The following is a 24424-nucleotide window of genomic DNA, read 5'->3' as shown; positions in this document are numbered from 1 at the left end:
ATAGTAAATTTTTGGTTATTATGTGTTAATCATTTGTTTACTAACCAAGTCCTTGAAGCCAAACAGTTTAAAAACAATTTATCACGTAATTCAAATACATATTTTAATTCAATTTTTTAATAAATTTTTGTATTATAGCCTTTTATTATAACCATTTTGTTCTACACTAGTGATAAACTGTTTCTAAATTAATTCTAAGCTATTTTATTGACTTTTGTTGTAAAATTTATCAAGAGCATACAAATATAAAAAATAAAAACTATACACTACTTAAATAACTATTTATTATACTCGCCTTTATTTTCTATATCGCTATTGTATCTAGCTATTTAAAACTAAATGTAAAAAATACTCAACTAATTATTTTAAAAATTATTACTTAAGCATGAGTTTGATTATTTTTGTTTACAAATTCACTTTAATAACTTTTAAAATCCCCTAATATAAAACAAATTCACCAATCCAAACAGCAGTCCACACCACCAGAGGTACTCGGCCACGGTGGGTAGCAACCTGGTGCATAGCAACGACTCGATGTTAGCGCATAGCAACGATAGACTGTTGTCTAGCAACGACAGGTTACTGCATAGCAACGAGGGTTCGGCTGTGTGGTCAAATTATTCGAATTATTCCGATGAAAACCCGCCTGCCTTGCCTGTTAAAACTACAAGGTAAAAACATGTTATAATTAATTAATTTGACAGTTTTTGATTAATTTTTTTATTGTTGTAAAATAGATATTAACTTTGTTTTTAAGCACAACATTGTTTTAAATATTAATTATTTTTCTGTTCAACTTAATAATCTAAAAATAACTTAAGTAAAATATTAAATAGATGACTGGTCTATTAAAACTAGAATGTGTTTCAAGGAAAGTTTGAACAAATACATTTAACAAGGTTCTTCTTAGTATTTTTATGAACAGTTTTGATCTTGTGTTTAAAAAACGTAAAGTTGTTCTGTAAAATTGAAAAGTTTTATTTACGTAACTTTTAAAAACAATCTTTGACCCACACAAAATACTGGTACCACATGAATATTAATTATATTTTGAATAAACAAATTTAAAAAACTCATGATTAATAAAGATGTTATAAATTGCTTTATGATTGAATATTAATTAATTTGAAATTAAATATGTTTTTATGTAACATTAAAAATTAACTTTGGCACAATAAAACAGAATTTCTTGGAATATTTGACACTTGATCAAGTTTTGAATAAACAATTTACTCTAAATTAAATCTTATGATCAATTAGTATACGCTGAAAGATTTTTATACGTTTCAATTAAACTTAAGTGTACAATATAGTTTTAAATACTTCATAAATCTTGTGATTTATACATTATAAAAAAATTGATTATTTTAAATAATTTATATTAGAGTTTTAACATAGCTCAATCTTTAAAGACGTTTGATATTTCAGTTGATTTAAGAGCGTTTTAATAGTTTGAATATTTTTCAACTCAAACTAATAAACGATTTAGTTATATAATTATTAAAGAATCTGTCAACAACACAAAAACCACTTTTAGCATTTTAAATTTTGATAAGTTATTAGCATTATATGAGGATAATATGATTACTCGGTATTTATTTACTCATTTATTTACTTATATACTTTACAGACTCCGTAGAGACCTGAATGGGATTCCATCTTCTACTTCTAGTATTAAATAAAACTCAATACATGTTATTTATTCCTATATGTATATATTTTACAGACTCCGCAGAGACCTGAATGGTACCCCATCTTCAACTTCTAGTTTGGCTGCAAGCGCTGAATTTTTAGATCAGCCCCCGCCATTACCTACCAAGAAAAATAAAAGTTTGTTTGTGAATTTATAATAAAAAAAATCTTTAAATAATTACATTAAAAAAAAAAATTAAAACCCTAATGAAATTTCTTGTTTGTTTATCTTTAAAAAACTTTTTTTTTTCAATTTACTTCATCATAACTATTAACACTTTTAGTAATAGTTAAAAAGACTTTGTTCAAAAATATACTAATTTTTTTATAAAAGTATATAGGTTAAAACATAATTAAGCTTTAGTTTTTTACAATAAAAACTGAAATCATATATAAAATTTTGCTCTTTTTTGTGTGAACACCACCTTAATTAAATTGTCTTTATTCACTTTTCAAATCAAACCAAAATCAAATTTCAATTTCAAATGTCTCAATTACACAATTAAACTTTCCCACACAACACATGAAAAGTTCATTAAAATATAAAATATTCATTTAAACATGTGGAAAGTACGAAAATAATAAAAAAATGAGTAGTGTAATAAGTGTCAAACAAAATTAATATTTCATTGTAGTCAATTACACACTATAGGTGAAAAGTGTTTGTATTTGAAAAAAAGTTTGTTTTTATTAAGTTTTGACCGTTTGTGAAAGAAAATAATAAAAAGCAGAAGTATTTGTATTGCATTGTCATGAGTGTTTTTTTAAACTCAAAAAGTTCATTTTAGTAACCAACTCAAAATTTAAGTCTGTTTTTTTTACTGGATTAAATTTATTAATTTAAAATTTAAACAAATCACGCTAAAACTTTAGAATTATAGATAGCAATAAAGTAGAAATAGCTTGACTGAAATTAAACAATATATGTAATTAGTGGATATATAAACATTTTTTTTGATTGATAATTACTAGACAAGTATAGCTATTTAAATCTGTTTAATCACAACTAAATATTGATTAAAATATAAAATCAAATCTGACAAACAGTATATTTATCAACTACTTATTCAAAATCATCATAGCTAAAGTTCTGATTGATAGAAGCTATACAAACACAAAATTTTTTGTTATCATTTCTTGTTGTTTTGTTATTTTTGGCCAGAAATCATCTTCCTTTATTTAAAACTTTTTTATTGTGCCTTTGTGTTTATACTTCCTCTTAAAGTTTTGTGTTTTTTTTTGAGTTTTTAACTTAATAATGTTGTATCAATATCAAGTTTACTGTATGCGGTTTTTCACATTAAGTTACAGTTTTTCTGTATTTTAACTTAACTTACAACATTTGTAAGGTAAGCTTTTTCTTAATAATATTATTTAAGGTGCTAAACATAATGTTTTTGTGAAAATTTAAGTTCGTATAATTGCTAAGTTTAAAAAAAAAAGGTAATACAGTTTAGATACAAATTACTATGGTAGTTTGTAAACTTATGAAACTTAAGATTATAAATAAATTTTCAATAAGGTAACAAAATATCAAATTAAAAAGTAGTACCTACAAAATAACAAATTAAATAAATAAAATAAGTTTAATCAAAATTAAACACATTTTGTTTTATACCTTATTTTGTGAAAATAAGATAATTTTTGTTTTCTACCAATTATTTTCAAAAGAACATATATCCATGTCAATTAAAAGCCTGTAAGTTCTATTGTTTGTAATCCTACTTACTTACAAGCACAAAAACAAACTTCTTTGAACTTGTAAGATTAAAACAAAGGGTCAGATAGGATTAAAAGTTTGCTTGATGTCACTCAAAAAGAACAATTGGTCATAAAATTAGTTTAAAAAAGCACTTATTTGTAAAAAAAATCATTTTCAAACGCTATGCTTAGTAAAATAAGTACAAATGTTGTTCATTTTTTTTAATTTATACTGTTACACTATTCTTTTGATTTAAACATGAAAATAAATAACTAAAAAAGGTTAACTAAGATGAATAATTTAAAATGTGTCAGTTAAAATTTAACTTCGTTTGAAAATTACACTCACTTTGAATAATATGTGTTAAAGTTTTAAATATATCTTGTAAGTATTTTAAAACCATGTAAACTCGTAGCTTAGTCTTTTAAAGCTTCAATTAAAGAAATTTCATTCAAAATCCATGTTTAATTTGAAATAAAATGTATTTAAATAAAAGTAAAAAAAAAAACAATTCTGTAAAACATAATTTTTCTGTATTTTTTTTTTCATAATTTTTTTTAAAAATGAAATTACTTTAATAGTTTAGTTTTAATGAGCCTTCATTATTATTAACTGTGAAGAGATGAAAAGTTTTTATAGTTTAGGCATCTATCATCAAAGCGACGCACTTATTAAAATATATAAATAGAGGTCAACTGAGATATAAAACTCTCCAAGTTTATAATTGCCAATTTATGACATTGCATTATTACTGCATATACTTTTTAGAGTGATTTATTATATTTAAGTAAAAAACTTTAAAATAAAATACTTGAAATTTATTATATTAAGATTTATTCCTATTTAATCTAATTAAGTGTTTCATACAGGTGGTCTATTGTATGAATTAAAGTTTTCCTACTTTATTTAATTAAGTTTTAATTGAATACAAATCCTTCCAGAAAATACCTTCAACTACCTGACTCTAAAGGTTATACTAATTTAAAAGTCAATTTAATTACTCTATATATATTTAAAATTAGTTTTACTAAACTTAAGTTTTAATCTAATATAGCCTAACAGTCAGAGGTCTACCTTTTCAAGCTAATTAAGTTTTGTGATGAGTTTAATAAACTTTAGTTAACTTAAGATTTTGTCTGGTTACCTCCTACTAGTTATATTTGAAAACTTTGTTTAGAATATTTCACAATAAAGGTAAATGTTAACCATTCAAGGTTATTTATTTTCAACAAGTAGAAAACATCAAGTTAATTATATTAAGGTTATAAAAGTTTAAGTTACATTACAGAAGGTGTTCCTTATCATTGATAAAAAGTTCACAAAAGTTGTTTTTACTTAATTCTAATTAAACGGAGTTCTAACAAACAAAGTTAAGTGGTCAATTTCTATTATCATTTCGTTTAATAAAGCTAAAAATAGAAAACAAACTATAGGTGGTCGTTAATTTAATTACTTTTAATAGTATACCTCATCAATAACTTACAACTAAATTAAGGGTCAAAAAAGACATAATAATTGCCAATCATAATTAACCTGCAAAAACTCTGCAATATTTAAATGCAGCACATATATATCTAAAAAGTATTTCTTATTTAAATCATTCGTACTTTAGATAGACTTTAGAAGTTTTCTATTGCACTTATTTTATTAAATGTTACTCTAAAAAGTGTAAAAAAAGTTACAATATAAAAGTAGTGAAACCTGTAGTTTCAATGGTAAATTTACACATATAAAAGCAAAAATAATAAGCCATATGGTAAAATAAACTTAAATATGATAATAAAAATTTAAGTTTAATGAATAACTGAAACACATAATAACTCAAAAAATATACCTGCAATATTCTGCAATCGCTTAATTGCAGCATTTATTTTACAAACACATGTATGATAGCATATGTTAAAATAATACTTGAACAAATACGCCCACAGTTTTCATATGCCATTGTATTGAATACAAATGTCAAAATACTGAAGTAGACCAGATGTTTCATTATAACTACCTGTTGAATAGAGTGAGTAATTATGTTGGGTTATATCTCTGTGTGGCTTAGTAAAATAAAAGGGATAAACTCCATTCAGTAACAGTTCAATTATTATATTTAGAAACAGATTATTTAAACATACTTGGTAAATAGCTTATATAAGTAAATCTTTAATTGATGTTAAATTATTTTACTATAGTACTTCCATAAATATTTTTTAAATACGAAAACTTGAAATATTTTTGAGTAATTGTGTAGGGTTATATTTCTGCGTGACTTAATAAAAATAATACAGATGAACTCCATTCAATAGTAGTCCAGTTATTGTCCTTAAATCAGTTTATTCATAAATATGTGATAAATAACTTTTTTAAATACATATAGGTTTATTATAAAATTATATTATTATATTTTCATGTGTAGTATGCAAGTAGGAATCCTTAAAATATATTAAAACTCTTTTTAAAAACCAACTTTAGTACTTTTTAACTCTAAAAAGAAATTGTCAATAACTACATAATTTATTCATATTTTTTTATTCTTTTATTGGCTTATTTAATGACAATTTCTCCGAGTGTATACTTAGTCACTAGAACCTAAAACAAATTTATTCTTTATGACACATTCGGCCGTAGTAAATAAATATCTCTTAAACTAAATACATTTTTTGTACTAAGCAATCCACAACTTATAATTTTCTTTTTTATTCTATTGTACACAGCAGCTGTTGTGTGCTTTAATATATTGGACTAAAGGATAACTTTATGACGCATTTTATTTAAGTAGATAAAACTTCCATAAGTGTTTTATTCATATATCAAAGCTTTTATACATCTTCAAATCCCATAATCCTTACAAACTTGTTGTGTATTAACCACTGAATTTTTGAATCAAAACGTAAATTTTGAAAAATGAAGTAAAAAAGTTGACTATTTTATTTTAAGAAAGATTACAAAACTTCCTTGATACAGTTTTTCAGTTGCTCATATAACATGACGTGTTTAGTAAAAAGTATATATTTCTCTAGCTTACTTGAATGTTTTATTAAATTTAGGCATATATTTATCTTAATTTTAAATTACTTTCTTAACATTGTGTTACTAAAAAATATTTTAGTTCAAAAAAAAAAGCAAAATTTAAAAACCTACAATTTGGTAAATTTTTTGTTATATAATATTACTCATAAGATAAAAAGTGAACAAATTTGTACATATGTAAACGTAAGAATATTATTTTGAAATTATTATGTTTTAGTTTTAGTTAAACATATTAAAATTAAGCTCCTTGAAAAGAAAACAACATATTTAAAGGCAATAGAAGCTTTAAATACTTTAAATAATTTTTTTCAGACAGCTAAATCAAGTCGTGTGTCTTATTGGCGCTAAATAATTTGATTTATCGGTTTTTCATTAAACAAATGTCATATTAGCCGAAAATAAAACGGTTTTTTATTGTCTGCCTCTAGTAGCAACATGTGTTTTTAATTGCCTCATCTATTATTCAAATGTATGAGCTAACTATAAATAAAGATGTTATTTCTGTTTCGTTTTTCTCGGAAACTGTTGAAATTTATTCCTTTTTTGGTAGCAGAATACATATATCAATTTTTTATTGCATAATAAAACTTTTTTGTATAATTAAGTGGATGATTGATCAAAGTAAAAGTTTCTTTGGTAGTTCCTTTAAATTTACTGTTGATTTCATTCCATTTTCAGTTGATTTTTTTTCAAAAATTTTATTACCTGCTAATTTATTTTACTTCGCTGTATTTAACACTAATATAATTACTTTAAATCTCTACAAAATATGTAAATTTTCAAACATTAGCAGTCCTATAAATATACAAAAGTCTATCTTTTACAACTATTAAGATTAAGTACTGCATCAACATACATAATTCTTTCGGCAATGATTTAATTATCCAAGCATAAAAAAAAGTTCTAAATACAAAAAAGTTTCTTCCTAACAATTGGTTACAACTTTGAAAGGGGTTACTTTGTTCCGGTACATAGAAACGTATTCAACATTTATTTTGCAAACATTAGTTTCCTTAACGAGTCGATACAAACATTAATTTATTCCACTACAAGATCAACGTAAAATTAATATATAAAAATAAGTAATTATACATAATTAATATTGCTAAATTATTATTTTCTTTTTAGTCGACGCCTACATGGGATTATTCCACTACAACAACCAACCTCCACCGATAGAAGCGATTCTGAGGGAGACCAGCAAACGGTACCAGAACGGTTACAACCAAATGATGGACAATCAAATGGTCAATGTGCAAATGGTCGATGGTTGCCACACACCGATGAACAGAGTCCCTCCCCCACCCCCGCCCAAGGTAAAATGGTTTATTTGAAACGTTTGGAATAAATGGTTTATTTGAAATGATTGGAATAAATGGTTTTGGATTTTTTATAGTTTACTTGAGTTTTTTTCAATGGTTTGTTTATATGTTTTGTAAATGGTTTAGATAAATATTGTATTTGGTGTAGAGTACCCCCATCTAAATGGTTTATTTGCAATGTTTGGTATAAATGGTTTTTAGTTTTTTAGTAGTTTATATAACTTGATTTTTTTTCTCAACCGTAGTTAAGATAGTATTTATTAGGGATGTTTTTTATTTATAATCTAGTTTAGAAACTAATTGAAGTTGTTTTGTTTTTTTATTTAAACAACTTAAACTTATGCACTTTTTAATTTGCTTTAAAGCTTTTGCTTTGTAAAGTTAATTTTTATAATTGAAAATTACTTTTAGCTTGCTTTGATAAAAAACTTTTTTGTTTGTGTATTTCAAGAAAAAACAAGTTTTAAAAGTTTATTAGTGACAAAAGCCAGACTTTTAGTTTGACCTCAGTTTTAAAAATGTGTGTATTTAAAATAACTTTGAACTACAAACTTTTAACTTGAATTTTTAAATAATTTAAAAATTTATATTGCTATAAATCTAGGGAAATGTTTAATTTAATGTTTGCTTATATCTAAAGTTTAAAAATTAAACTCTGTTAACCTTCTCCATTTTTAAGATAAGTTCAGCTTTTTAACCTTCTTAAGCTAAGTTTAAGTATTTACGCTTTTTTTAATACATCCGGTATTCAAACACGCTTATTATTTTTTTTTCAAAAAGATTTCTTTAAAATATACGTTAACTTATTTAGTTCTTTAAAAATTCACAAACCAAATTAAGTGCAGGCTTAAATGTGCTTTAATAAAATTATTCAAAGTTAAACAGTAATTAAAAATTTTGCACACAATAATTACCCTCTAATAAAAAGAGCTTCTTACTAATTTGTTTATGAAAAATTTAAGTAAAGTCTTAAAACACTTATATATTAAACTTACAAATATTTAGTTTTTTTTTAACCATATTTAATTTCAATATCAATAAACTCTTAAATGAAGAAATAAATTTCCGGAGTTTTGTGAATTTTTTCACTCTTGGTAATTACCCTTTAACCTGCTTTTTACTAATCTTGCATGACATGCAGGCGCTCAAACCCTCACTCCATTTAATGAGGAGTTCCGAGTCCATAGATCGCACCCAAGACCATCCTCCGCACATACTGACTCCGCAGTTGTCGCCGCAAAACATCCCTCCTCCGAAGCTGCCTCCGAAGCAGAAGAAGCTGGTGAGTTTTTGGCGGAAAATTTGTAAAAAAATGTTTTTTTTTTGTTGAAATTGTATAAAAAAAATGTATGTAGTTTTTTGGCATGAATTTTGTACGGTTTTGTTTTTGTGAATTTATGTTTGTAAAAATTAAGACATCGACAAAAATATCATATAAGTTTTTTTCTTGAACTCATTAGTTAGGATATACCCTAGGTTACTTTACTAACTTCACTTATAAAAATAAGTAGAAAAGAAATTAGTTTTGTTCAAATACATTTTTCATATTTGAATTATTGTCATTTTAAACCATTAAGCCATCAAAACCAAAATAAGATAATAAAATACAAATCAACATGTAATCCTTTACCGGTTACAATTAATACCCCTTTTTGATATAGCTTTAAACTGTTTCATATTTGATTACTGTAACAATAAATAAGAAACAAACAGCTTTTTTAACAAAGATTAATAATCAATTACTTCAAAACAAATTTGTTTTTTCCTGTTTTCTTTTTTTATCTTGTTTGAAAAACAAACTTACTCGACCTTTTACAAGATAAACTTCAAAGATAGTTAGAAAGGAGATAAAAATATTTGTTTTTGATGAAACAAATAATGTTATCTGCTTTTAGATCTTAATTAAGATAAAAATTTTAACGGGATTACAACAAAGTTTAAAAATTTCATGCACCAAAGATAAAATTTTGAAACTTTGAGCGCTTATGTTGAGACAAAATCTATGAAAAATAAAAGTTTTTATTTGGCCTTGAAAAGTTATTGTGATCGGTCAAAACTGAAACGTTTAAAATGAAAACATTTGTAATTATAAGAAAAAAATATCATACTTTCAACTGTTAAAACTACTTTAAAAGTTACACAATAGTTACAAAATGATAAGTAAAAAAGTATAAAGTAGTAAACAGTTTATAATTTTTTTTAATTAAATTATTTACCAAAAAATATATAAACTTACACAAGTTAACTAAAAATATAAATAAATATATTTTTATAAAACTACAAAACATCACTTGCTTGAGCTTACATAAATTTTTTCTGCTTTCAAAGCGGAAATGGCGTCACCAATTTGCTTTGCTGCAAAAATAGCTTCTGTTACGTCACTATCATTACAACACTTTTTTTTTTGTTATTTTCATTTATTACGTCACAATCATTTTTATCATTATGACGTCACACACAGTCCGGAGAGACGCCGCTGCTTTCGCCACTCCTCCCCCCAAAAACCCTCCAAAACCACTCACCCATGGCAACAAACTCCCCTTCAATGCATCACCACGGTTACCACGGCAACTTCTTCCAGTTCCCGCCGGTTGCGGAAATCCCCGAAAACTACGAAGAAAAAACCCCCCAAATAAAACCTCAAATTGTCCCCAAGAGACGAACGTTGCCAAGCAACTACGCGATGAACCAATCGAAGCACCGGAGCTTCTCCCCGCCGGCTCTCTACCGCCACCACGCGTCGGTGCCCGTAATCAGGGTTCGTCACTACTCTGGGAACTCCCCCAGCTCGATATCGCCCCTGTGCAGCCCTCCCCCGTTGCCTGTGAAAAGCGGACGCAGCTCCAGTTTGAAAAGCGAGGAGAGTTTTGAGAAAGTCGAAAAAAACGGGGAAGCCCCGAAAAGTTGCGAAAATTTGAAGGAAAACGGCGGAGTTGCGACGAATGGGAAAAAAGTGAGTTTTCAGGGTTTTACGTGAAATTACTGCACCGTAGGATTGTAAAAGAATAAAGCTGGAAGTTAAGATTAAAATAAATACTCACAAATTGTGGTGTTTAAAATTGAATCAAAAAAAAAATTAATTCTTAACAAATAGCTTAAAAAATGTAGTAAAAAGACGTTGTCAAACTTAACTCAGATAAGATTTGACTGAAAAGTTGTTTAAAAAACGAGTTAAACTGAAATTTAACTTGTGTACTTATAAAGAAAAACTTAGTTAAAAATGTTTACTTATTCAGTAAAATTTTTAGTTAGCTCAATCCTGGTGCAGTAGTTTTATAAATATTATTTAGTTTTCAAACACAAAATAGTTCAAAGTCACTATCATTTCATGCATTTTTATTTTATTAGCATGTTTGTTAAGTGTTGTAAAAAGTTTATGTTTTTTGTTTTCACATTTTGTTTCACAAAATCATTATTTACAATTTTATTATTTTGATTTTGGTTGAACAATAAATGTAAAGTAAAACAAAACACTAGTTTGTTTTAGAAAATGGTGATTTGAAACTTTAAAGTTTTTAATGATCTTACTTTAAATCTTTTTGAAATTAGTCTTGTATAAAGCAATTTATTCATACATAAAGTAAAAATAGAACTTAAATAAATAACAGTATTTAAATATTTAGTTTAACAATTTTTTTTAGACTATTTTATTTATTTAGGATGGAAGCCTTAATATGCTTACAAGACAAAATGCTGTATCTATAAAAAGTTAGTTTTTTCAATATATATTTTTTTATTGACTGTATAATACTAAAATATTAATAACTTTTACTAAACCTAATTTCTTGTATATATATAAAAGAACGAAAAACACTTTAAATTTTGTAAATTTTAATTTATCAATAGATTTAAGTGGTGTACAAGATTAAAGTATTAGGTAATTTCACTAACAATAGCTTTATTCATAAAAATAGTATTTAAACTGGTCTAAACTTGTTTTGGAGGGCATATTATGTAGTAAAAAGTTTAGTCTTTATGTCGGGTATTAATTCTTTAAAAATAATCATGTATTACATCAAAAAAGATAACTGTACTGTAATATATTTCATTGACTACAGTTTTATTCATAAACACATTATTTAAACTGGTCTAAACTTATTTTAAAGTGCTCATTTGCAATAGAGAGTCAAGTCTTTATGTCTAACTTTATTTTTCTAGGAATAGTTATGTAAAAACTAAAACATAAAAAAACGTTTGTAAATTTGTAATGTTTCAATAACAATGGTCTTATTTATAAAACTTGTTTTAGATAGGGTTACATTTTGGTAGATACTCAACTTTTTATACATCAATTTATTTATTATGAACAACTTATGTAGTTGTTTAAAAATACATTATTACTTTTACAAAATTTAGTAGAAAGTCAAGTTTTTATTCTTGTTATTGGTTTCCTATTTATTTATAATTTACTTTTTATTTAAAAAACATAATAGTTCTGTCATTTAATTTATTATAAAGTAACGTATATATTTTTTCTAGTTTTCTGAGAAAAAGTCATTATATTTAGAAATATAAAGCCAATTGCAGACATATTTTTGAATGTGTTTTGCAATGTTTATTATAAAGTTTATTAGGTCAATAAAATTTTTCTCCTCGAAAAATTTCAAGTTTATTGGAATTCTATAGTAAACAAGTTTTACGAGTTTTTTGTGATGTTTACCAGAAAATTTGTTTATGAATTTATATGAAAAAATATTAAAGTCAAATTTAAAAACTTCAGCAAAAACATATATATTTTTACTTGTCTGAATTATTATTTTGAGCAATTTTGACACCATTCTTTTTGTATTAAGGTGGGCATAGGGGGGGTAAACACCCTTTTTTGGTTTTCGATCTTATTTTATATAGTTTTTACTAAGCTACAAGATGCTTTTTACAAATTTAAAAAATTCAAAATAATTTTTGAGATATAGCCGGTCAAAGTCGGAGGCAACAATAGGATCCTTATGGGAGGCGCAAACTAAAACGGCAAATAACTAGAAATTACTAAAAATCTATCTCCTCCTACTTTTTTTGAGATAACTACCTCAAATTTTCAGGAAATGTTCCTTGCAGTATTTAGAAAATTCTGTCGCAACAGAATTTAAAAAAATTAAAAAAAAAAAAATTATAACAAAAAAACAAAAAAAAAACTGTTTTTTTTTTGTTTATTTTTTATATAAAATTTTTATTTTTTAATTTTTTCAAAATTCCTTCTGACAGAATTTTCTAAATATATCAAGAAACATTTCCTGAAAGTTTGAGGTAGTTATCTCAAAAAACGTAGGAGAAGATAGATTTTTAGTAAAATAGTCTATTTTTGCCGTTTTAGTTTGCGCCTCCCATAAGGAACCTATTGTTGACTCCGACTTTGACCGGATATATCTCAAAAATTATTTTAAATTTTTTAAATCTGTAAAAAGCATCTTGTAGCTTAGTAAAAACTATATAAAATAAGATCGAAAACCAAAAAAGGGTGTTTACCCCCCCCCCTATGCCCTTAATAAGTACCTGATTATTTTTTTTTATTAAAGCAGTAAAATTAGTTTTTTACAGTACATCAAACAAAATTAAAACTAAAAAAATAAATCTACTTCCAATATAGACGAAAAAAAAATAAATAAGAAACTATTTCAACGTTCGAAATAAAAATAATTTTACTGACATTTCACTCACTTATTTTGTTGCTTTTCTTAACCATGATAAATTATTCATTTATTTTTCTGTTTGTAAACAGTGTCTTATTTTGTTATTAATATTTAAAACCCGAACGTGTATAAATAAATGTTTTAACAATTTTATACATTTGTTTACGTGTAGAAAGTTTATTTAATTGAAACGTTTTAAAAACGAAAAAAATCAAATTAGTTTTAAACTAGTTCAAATATTCAAACTTTATTTGGAACGATATTTAGGTAGAAAATATAGATTAAATATCATCAATTGACAAAGGGTACAGTTTGTTAATTTTTATATAAAGTATTAAGGTTTGAAAAAAATATGCAACTTGTTCTTAAAACTTTCCAAGTCCAAAACAGTTAATTTAGAAAACAAACTTGAAACTCTTTACAAAAAAAAAACTTCTTTTAAACTAAAACAGACTCAGTAATTTTAGTAAGTATAGTAAGTTTTTTTCTATTTTATTTTCATAAATATTTAAAATTCGCTAACGTTCGCTGAAAATTTCCATTAAATTATTTACTATTTCGACTCCCCTTTGGTAAAAGCTGCAACTACTTTTATTTACTATGTCTTCCAACTTAATTTAATTTAAATTACTTTTTCTGTTCAGTTGATAAAGTAATTGATTAACCCATTCAGAAAATTGTAGTTTAATTTAATTTTTATGCTGAGTTAGTAAATTAGTTTTACTACTTTATCCTGAATAGAGTTATAGGGCTTTCAATTTAATCCTTTACTAGTTTTTAAAACTTTTTTTTAAGGACGGTACAAATTAAAACCAATTTAACCAGCATTTAAATTAATAAACCATAATATCTAATATATATCTTGAAATTTTTATGCATATTGTACAAATGTTTTTAGTAAAATTGTTAATAAAAAACTCGTAAAAGTTTGTTTACTATGGAAGTAAATAAATATACACAACTAAATAATATTTAATTTAGTCAAGGAGAAAAATTTATTGACCTATTAAACTTAACGGAAAATATTAAAAAATATTTAAACAATCGTACATTTTGTAAGTTATGTACTTACTATCATCTTTCAATTTTATTTTTTAAGTTTAAAATGATTCTATTTAGGTTGGAAACAAAACTTTGATCATGTATTAGTTAATTTTTTTTATAATTTATGTTTCATAAGTCAATTATTTATTAAAATACTTTTATTTAGATTAATATTTTTGATAAGTATTAATTAACTTTGTAATTTGTTTAGGTAATAATAGTGAAAAATCGAATTCTTCAGACAAAATTATTGAAGCGAAGAAAATTAGTGACGAAATTACTGATGATGAAACAGAAACTAAACTTGGTAAGTTAAAATTTATTAATTGACATTTTTAAATAAATTTTATTTAGTGTTAAAGTTAAGAGCTGACGAAAGATCTACAAAAATTGTTAGTTTAACTTCTGGAAAAAGCATAATATAAGTGTATCTAAATTGCAATACTAAAAATGAAATAAAATAGAAGTACAAAATGTTTGTACCATTTTAGTTTATATTTTGAACAATCAAACACATTCGGTTTCTAGACATTTTACAAAGACTTTTTTTCCATTCCATAAGAGTATATTTTTACCTGTTAAAAATTTTCAAGTTCTAAACAATTTCAAATAACATTTTCAATTCTCAGGAGTCAAACTACCCCCAGATGATCCTGGCGATCTTATGAACAAGAAAGACGTGCAAAAGTTCCTCACTAGGGGCGCAATTGGCGACGAGAAAAATGACGAAGTAATTGCTGGATGTGTTGATGCGTTGATTGTGTTTGCTACCCAGGCTCAGAAGAAAAAAAGTTAATATTTAATTATTTTTTGAAAACATTTTTTATATATGAAATAATTGCTAGATCTTTGGATGCGCTAATAATATTTGCAATCCAGGCTAAAAGAAAAAAAAACTTAAATTTGTTTTATTTACATATGTGTTTTTACAACCAGAAAAAAAAGTTAAATTAAATTTTTATATTTACATATGTTTTTTTATTTATTAAAAACTATGAGATCATATTCAGATGTGTAGACGCTTTAATACTACTTTTCTACCCAGGCACAAAAAAAAAATTATAGTTTACAATTTTTATGTACCAATCTCTTTAGATAACTATTTTTTTTAAACATAACTTTTCATCTAGCAAAATGTTAACAAAAAAATATTTTATATTAATTACAAAGTCCATGTTAATCCCCAATTGTAATTCTTAAACCTGACTTATGATCCCTGAAAAATATTATTCCTTGAGAAAATTTTGAGTTTAAACTAACTTATAAACGAAATACCCAAAAAAAAATATTTAATAACTTTGTTACACGACTATATTAAATACAACCCTTGTCAATCGTGATCAACTAATATTTTAATTTTCATGTTTGTATTAAATTCATCTCCTCAAAATTTATAATTAAATTAAATTTAACACAAACATACCCAATAAAACTTTTTGACATGATTTTTGTTGAGTTTAAATTTATTAAATTTTGATTGATGACTACAATTTAATTAAAGAATATATAAATGCAAGATAAAATATGTTTATACAAATAATTTTTATTAGTTACATGTTAGATACAATTTTTTTTTCATGTAAAAATGTTTTTATTTTATAATTAACTTTAAAGTATTATGAACTCAGCTTTTTTGTTTTTAGTGTTTGCTAACACATATATTTTGAAAATTCTAAGAAAAACATTTAAACTTAATATAACTGTAACTGGTAGATACAAATAGCTGAAATATTATTCTTTAAGTATTAATTTCTAATCATTATTTTAATGTTTATAAAATAGTTTTATTAAAATCTTTATTATTTTAAAAGTATAACTCAATTTGTTTGTGAATGGTACTAAAAAGTTTGAAAACATATAAAAAGGTGTAACTCATTAAAAATTAAATTAAAAGTATTAGTTTACACATAAATTACCTAAAATTATACATGTTTATCTTCGGTACTTAAAACTTAATGATTGCTTAAAAATTACATTTTTCTAAATTTTCAAGGTATAAAATATATACTTATCATTATTGTCATTGATTAATACAAAAACATTAAATTTAGTTACCAATACGACTATAATGGCATAAAACCTATTATAGACTTTAAATAAAAAAATTATTTTAAAAATATTTTAGTTCTTTCTATAAATGGTCCGGATGTTTAAGATTAAACATGGAAAGATAGGAAAACAGTTTTTTTTTTTTTTAATTTTGGCCAATTATTATGTACAAATAAGCAAAATTAGTAGTTTCATTTTCTAAGTAAAAATGCGTGTTTATCTTAGATCCTCTTTTCTTGTTAATTTTAATTTTCTAGTATAATTTATTACCAAAAAATAAAATTCAAAATTTTGACATCTTGATTTAACTAGTTATGATTTTTGAAGATAAGCCAAAAGCATAATTTATTACTTTAACTTTAAAAACATATGTAACTATTGTTATTCATAAATAGTTTAGTTTTTGTTGTTTTAAAATGAATCCTTTTCAACAGATTTCAGATATCACGAATGCTTTCTGACTACTTACAGAACATTCATATCACCGATGGAACTATTAGACAAACTTTTGTACAGACACAAAACATTCAGTGAAGACAATTCAGTGGATAGTAACAAGAAAATTGCACATAACGCTTTCTTTGTAATACTTAGACTTGTGGATGATTTGAGGTTATTATTATAATTGTATAAAAAAATATTATTTATATGTTATGTATAAGCTAATAGCTTTTAAAGGATAATTTATTTCAGTGTAGTTAACTTTACTTAAAAAAATTTGAATTTATGTTTTTCTAAAAAAAGTACTTTAAAAATTTTGCGAGAAAACAATTTAATATGTTTTTAATGTGTTTTAACATAAAAAATTAACATCTTAATTTTGCTACAGTCTAATGGAAATAACAGATGAAATATTAGGCAAGTTAATCGACCTCGTTAAAAATATGATGGTTAAAAAAGAGTTGCATTTTGCGAAACTTTTGAGAGAAAAAATAATCGGAAAGCACGAACACAAAAGAAAAACTCATCACGAAAAAGCTAAGAGTGACCAAAACAACAATCAAGAAAATAATAAGTAAGTTAAATAAAAGTTTAAATTTTTAAACTATAACAACAGTATTGATCTATATTTACTTTCACACATTTTTGTACAAGTTACTTACTATATTTAAAATCAACAACTTAGTCTTTTTAAACAAATTAGTTTAAGTATTTTTTTATAATGTTTAAAGCTTAAACTAATGTTTTAGTTATTAAAATAGTAAATATAAATCTTCAATGATTAAAAAATGATAAATTTAATTACCAATTGTCAGACCTTTAAAGTATTTCCCACCTTATTTTTCTTACAGTTTATAAAAAACTTGGTGTAAATTAAAATATTTATGCATTTTATACATAAAACTCTAAGATAAACTCAGTTTTTTTTTATTTTATCGTACTTTTAATAAACCACTGTAATATTTTTATAATAATTTAGACCACTTAAGTGTTTATGGCTAGCAATATAATCTAATTACTGCAAATATACATGTTTTAAATCCACCTAATTAACCAAAATTCAGTATTTTTCTTCAACTAGTTGTAAACATTCCACTGTTTAAATCTGTATTACTAAGTTTGTTAAAGTATTTAATTTCGACAATTGTACTTAAAATCTTTAAAGTCTTCTATATCTTATTTCTATATTTCTTATTTGTTTCTATTTATACAGTTGAAAAACAAAATAATAATCAAATGAAACCGTTTTTACTAAAGAAAGTTAGTAACTAAGATTAACTGATACTAAATTAAACTTAAAGAGATGTTTTTCTTGTTTGATTTAATTAAATCTTACAAAATAGATCTTAGTTAGACATGTAGTCGTAGTAATTATTATTTTTTACAAAGACACATTGTTTTAAGAGTTCTTATTTAATTTAATTTAATTTTACAAAATAGATCTTATTAGACATGTAGTCATAGCAATTATTATTTTTTTACAAAGGCACATTGTTTCAAGAGTTCAAATTAAAATAACCTAGAATATCATTAGTAAGCTTAATCTTATTAGTTGAGTAATTATAAATAACCTTGAACTTTATCATACAATTGCTACCTTATGCTATTGTAAAAAATAATACTTGGGTAATATTAACGCAAAAAAAAACTTGTAAATTATTTTCCAGTATACAACTAAATTTGGAAATTAAGTTATTTAAGCACAAGACTTTTTAAATGATGCAATCTAGTTACATAGCTTTTTATATTAAAATATTGAAAAGTTTACTATTTTTTATTTATTGATAACCACACTATAGAAACTGTGTCTAAGATAACCAAAATTGTTGCAATGTTAAAAGTTTCAACACGGTCTAAATTTATTATACTTACATATTTAAACATTACCAAGTTATATTAGTACTATTTTATTTTAATAGCGTATAAGTCAATAAAAATAGAGATTATTTCAATAGATCACGCGAAATATTGAAACATAATTTGCACACTAAAGTCATGATTTTATTACGTCATATTAGATATTACATTCAAACGACTTATTTAGAATGAACTTGTATTAAAATTTGTATGACACATATTAGTATACAATGATAAAAGTAACTAGATAAGTAGTTTGTAGGTTAAACTTTGTACAACAAAGAAAACTAATCTAATTTAAAAAGTTTTTAAAACCAGATTTTATTTACTTAAAGTAAATTTATTAACTCATAAAAACTAAATACTTGTAACTACACATGCAATAAATGAATATTTGTTAATAAAAATACGATTTTCAGCAGAGAAACAACAATATTCGATTTTGCCAGTGAAAAAATAGCAGATCAAATGACTTATATCGATTCACAGGCTTTCCATAAAGTTGAGGTTTGTTTATTAAAAATATAACAACAAAAAGTATATATAAAGTTTTTAAATGCTAGATAAGTTTCATAACAACATAGTTGACATTAGAAAAACTATTCAAGAATGGAATTATATCGTAAAATATGAATCAATAATAATTTTTTACCGAGCCTAAAACGTTAGTACTAATACACCCAAATAAAAAATAACTATTACGTCATAATCATCGCTTTAACGGATTCTTAAAAAGCGCTTCGGTACATGACAGTCAGACATTTCAAACTTGATTACCATTGCACCATAAAACAATTATATTACGTCGTGTAAACTCTTTTATTACGTCACAGATCCCGGAGATGCTGCAATACGTCATGGATGAGACGAAAGATGAGGAGAAATACCCCCACATGGTCCACTTCATCGACAGCTTCAACGACATCAGCATGTGGTGCAGGACACTGATACTTACGCAATCGAGTAAACAGGAAAGGGAGAAAGTCGTGTGCAAATTGATGCGGATTATGAAGGTAAACAGGAGTTTTTGTAATTAAAATAAATTAACATATATATATATACATATTTTTATTAATTTATTTATTAACATAACTAAGAAAAAAAGTCGTGTGCAAATTGATGCGGATTATGAAGGTAAATGGGAGTTTTTGTAATTAAAATAAACTAACATGTATATATATATATATTTATTTTTTTTTTGTTAATTTATTAACATAACTAAAAAAAAAGTTGTGTACAAATTGATGAGGATTATGAAGGTAAACTTTAATTAAAGTACATATTATATATTTATTAGTGTAAAGGAAAAAAGTTGTGTGTAAACTGATGCGGATTATGAAGGTAAAATTCAGTTAAAGTATTATATAATTATGTATTAATATCACTTGAAAATCTTAAAGTCGTGTGCAAACTGATGCGGATTATGAAGGTAAAAAGGAGTTTTTGTAATTGGAAATTTTTTTAAACGTTATTTCTGAAAATTTATATTTATTAACATTATATTTAAATTAATAAAAAGTAAAGTATTAAGGGCTTTTATCATAACTTAGTTTAAAATCTATTTTTTTTAAGTTTTAAATGGTGTATTTTAGAAGAATGAAAACTAGTTTAGCTTAATCACTTAATTGAAACAAGTTCAGCAGTAAATCATTGTTAAAACTAGTTTGATTCGTCAAAACTATATGAATAAGCAAATAATTCAATGTAAATCGGCATATTAAATGACCCGTATAGATTTGTTTCGCTTGAGATTATACAAGTTGGACATTCTCTGCATAGTAATCGTATTATAATCGTTTAAGCACTTAAAAAACGTGAGTATAAATGTACGGACACTAAACCCTTCAAAGTACTTAATACTTTCTGACCAAAGCAATTATTTGTGAGAACATAAACTTTTAAGAGGCTTAACAACAAGATTACAAATGAAAAACAATTGAGTCATAAACATGGCCACCCAAATAATCAAACTCATCAAAATTGTTCACCCACATAAAATTTGACCTAAATAATATTTAAACCCCCTTCTTGATATTTATTATAAAACAAGCTACTCGAGTTTCGATGATTCGCATTGTCCTACAATTGACCTTTTTTCAAGTACAATCGAAATAACTTGTTTCTTTATAACTTTGAATCATTTAAACTAGTATTTGAGTCACTTAGCTGTCTTTGTGTTTATTTAATCCAACAAGTTTACCCAGCTCTTTTTGATGATTATATTTAAACTATTGTTGACCCATACTTGAAAATCAGTTTTTTTTTTGCTCTATACACTACGATTCTTAAGCTATTGATAGATATCTCATATTTAGTTATTTATAGCGTGTTGTTACTTTGGTGAATATTTTGATGCTTTTAAGAGGTGAAAGACTTCAAGTGATATTTTTTTTAGTAACTGATTTCACAATGACCAAATACTACTTCCAAAACCAATTAAACTTTAAGTTCCAATTGTTAAGTTACAATAATAATTTTAGTCTTTTAGTAGTGAACCTATAATTTTGAACTTTTACTGACCTCTTTTCGAGTTGTAATTACAATCACTAACTTTTTAACAAAAGAAAGCAAACTTATGTTTTTTTGTAAAAACTTTGATTGCTACGCCATATGACTCATTTCAACTTGCTTTGACTTTTGTGTTGTTTTAACGGGATCAAATTTTTAAACTTCGTTCATATTTAGTAAAATTAAGTTAATAAAGTTGTGTTTGAAAATGTTTCAAACATATTTTAAACTTATGTTATGTTTTTAATAATTTTTTACCACACTATGCTTGAAGTTTATTAATACATGTATATACATGTGGTATAAGAGAATATATTTTGTGAAACTACTGTTTTGTAGATTAAATGTAAGAATTACTGAAGCAATTGTTATAGATAGAATGTGTAATTTATACACTTCATTTCTACATACATATTGTCTAAAATTTCCACAACGCCTTATAAAACTTATCAACTTAAACTTCTAACTGAAAATCTTACCAGCGCTTAAATTAGACAACAATAAATTTCGACAGCACCTGAAGAAACTGAACAATTTCAACTCGTACATCTCAATCTTGTCATCAATAAAATAACATATAATTATGCGTATATAAATATTTATTATTGAGTATATCTAATAAAGTTTTCTCATTATTACAGCACCTGAAAAAGTTGAACAATTTCAATTCTTACATCTCAATCTTGTCTGCACTCGACAGCGCATCAGTTAGAAGATTATCTTCAGAATGGCACACAAGCACCACTGAGACACTGGAGAGTCACAGGTATGTTTTCGATTCAGTTGTATAATTAAATTATCAAAATATATAATTGAAACCTTCTATAGTTTGAAATCGTTACAGATATCTTTTTAATTCAGTTATATAGTTAAATAATTTAAAATATTATTAAAACCTTTTAAAATTTAAATTTGTCACAGATATCTGTTCGATTCAGTTAAACAATTAAAATTATTTAAAAAATTATAAGAATATACTAAAATTTAAATTTGTCGCAGGTATCTTTTTGATTCGACCTCAGCTTTCGCAAATTTGAGAAAAGAAACCATGAGAGTTGAAGGATCCTGCGTTCCTTATATGTTAGTTTTTTTTTTTTTATTTAGTTAGTTTTTTATCAAAAAACTAGCTTACACTTGTTAGAATTTAGTTCCTTTATATGGTTTTGAAAATAATTAATTAAACTTTTTTTTGAAATTCATAGTTTAGTAAAAATATTTAATTTAAATTTTTGTACTGTTTTTACAGTTTTATAAAATCACCCTACTGAAAACTCTTAATGTAAACGTAACTTTGGTACATAATAATAAAATAAATCTGATTTTCCAAAACAGAGGACTCAGCTTATCAGATCTGACGTTCACTGGACTCGGAAATCCTGACAACTTGAAACCTGGAATCGTGAATTTCAGGAAAAGGTGGATCCAGTTTTCAGTGCTGGACATCGTCAGAAGGTTCAAACAAAAGTTAGTATTCATGGTTTTGTTTATTTTTTATAGTTAGTTAACTTATACTAATAAGAATTTAGTTAGTATTTATTAGTTAGTCAATTTTTTTCTTAGTTAATTTTAAACTAATTATGATGTTTTTAGATCAATTTTCGTTAATTCAAAATTTTTTGCAAACTTATTTTAGTAAAACTCCTCTAGATCATATACAAATTTTTTATTGTACAAATACATCAAAGTTTGTTACAACTAAAAGTAATATATATATATATATATAAAGTTATAGCCTTTTATTGTTGTTGAAACCTTAAAATTTAGTTTAGTTTGTCATACTTTGTTCTTTAATTAAAACTTTTCAACAGTCAATACACGATAGATCCAGATGACTCGATAATAAATTTCTTCGACGGATTCCGCAATGATCTAACTGAGGATGATCAGTACAAATTGTCGCTTAAAATTAAACCGAGAAAGGGAAGAAACACACAAACAGTCAATACCACTGTTCAAAATATTCAGGTATTGAAATTTTATTAGTTTTGTTTTATTTTTGTATATTATATATAAGAAATACTCAGACAGTAAATACCACTGTTCAAAATATTCAGGTATAAATAACTTTTTTTTATTTACATAATTTTCAGTCAGGTCAGAATAATTTTGTAAATTTTATTAAATTATTGAATAAGTTTCGTTTTTCCTTGTAGATTTCTACAGACAACTAACATCACTGTAAAAATATCTAGCAAAAAACTAAGTTTTAAAGTCTTTTTAAATGTTAATTTGATGTGTTTGTTACTTTAGTTTTGATTAAATATATATTTTTTAAAAAGTTGTTAAATATACATATTTAACTTTATTTTTACTCTCTTTTGTTAAGTCATAAAGTATACTTTAGTTAGTTTTGTATAGTATTTTTTTACTCATTTTAATATTTTACAGGCCGCAGATAAGGAAGTCTCGAATAATTCAATTTCTTCTACGAACAGCAATGATTCTAAATAAGTTAGAATTAGTAAAAAGCTATTAGATGGCAATTGATATGTTAAACTATCAACAAAAATAGCTTTTTATTTTTTTTAAACTTCAAGTATTTCTACGAACAGATTTAGTTAATCTAAATCATGATTGAATAATTTATCTCTTTTAAATAGTATAATCTCAAATTATGTGACTGTACAAAAATAATTGTACTATCAAATATAGCCATAGATTAATGATTAAATTAAAATAACATCGAATCAAGTATTTAAGACAATGTTTTTCTATGAAGACAAATGTATGTTAGAATAGAAAAAATTTAATAAAGTACGTATATTAAGTACAAGTATTTCTTTATTAAACTTAAGTTTTTTTAATGTTTTAAATAAACCTGCCAAATTTCTTGCCTATATTAAAGTATTTATTTTCTTAATTTTGTTAAAACCTCTATTTTTACTTGTATTTTGTAGCTTTCCACTTTTAAATATACCAAAGGTTTTCTTTCGCAAGTGTTTAAACTTGTTATATGTTTACCTTAAGTTATTGCAAAAACTTTAAGTACATAACAATATTTAATGCGATTCGACTTAAATATTTTATTGTACTTTCTTCAAGTTAAATAAAAACAATCACTTTTAATGTTGAATACTTTCTTTCAATAAAACAGAGTTTGTTATATTTCTTTATATTATGCTAGGTGCTTTTTAAATAAAAAGATAAATATTTTTCAGTTA

General features: G+C 24.7%; 1 protein-coding gene across 4 annotated transcripts in view; it reads left to right on the top strand.

Moving 5' to 3' along the window:
• LOC145833957 (uncharacterized) overlaps nucleotides 1-23956 on the top strand; it is a 71613-nt gene extending 47657 nt beyond the window's left edge. Inside the window, exons 10-26 of one of the 4 annotated variants that reach the window (XM_082941238.1) lie at nucleotides 471-671; nucleotides 1727-1830; nucleotides 7544-7731; nucleotides 8879-9019; nucleotides 10199-10690; nucleotides 11397-11445; nucleotides 14620-14715; nucleotides 15038-15199; nucleotides 16892-17069; nucleotides 17287-17472; nucleotides 19178-19262; nucleotides 19589-19768; nucleotides 21905-22029; nucleotides 22263-22343; nucleotides 22596-22727; nucleotides 23072-23228; nucleotides 23652-23956. In XM_082941238.1, the coding sequence (XP_082797364.1) occupies nucleotides 471-671; nucleotides 1727-1830; nucleotides 7544-7731; nucleotides 8879-9019; nucleotides 10199-10690; nucleotides 11397-11445; nucleotides 14620-14715; nucleotides 15038-15199; nucleotides 16892-17069; nucleotides 17287-17472; nucleotides 19178-19262; nucleotides 19589-19768; nucleotides 21905-22029; nucleotides 22263-22343; nucleotides 22596-22727; nucleotides 23072-23228; nucleotides 23652-23714 (2620 nt within the window). In that variant the 3' untranslated portion in view covers nucleotides 23715-23956. Of the gene's footprint in view, nucleotides 1-470; nucleotides 672-1726; nucleotides 1831-7543; nucleotides 7732-8878; nucleotides 9020-10198; nucleotides 10691-11396; nucleotides 11446-14619; nucleotides 14716-15037; nucleotides 15200-16891; nucleotides 17070-17286; nucleotides 17473-19174; nucleotides 19263-19588; nucleotides 19769-21904; nucleotides 22030-22262; nucleotides 22344-22595; nucleotides 22728-23071; nucleotides 23229-23651 lie in introns of all 4 variants that reach the window. The other 3 variants (XM_082941237.1, XM_082941240.1, XM_082941241.1) reach the window with 3 other exon arrangements.
• The last annotated feature ends 468 nt before the right edge of the window (nucleotides 23957-24424 follow it).

The sequence above is a fragment of the Thalia democratica genome, chromosome 4, assembly GCF_965202585.1.
Source record: "Thalia democratica chromosome 4, ktThaDemo2.hap1.1, whole genome shotgun sequence".
Lineage (NCBI taxonomy): Eukaryota > Metazoa > Chordata > Thaliacea > Salpida > Salpidae > Thalia > Thalia democratica.
This window is presented reverse-complemented; position numbering and strand designations above follow the sequence as displayed.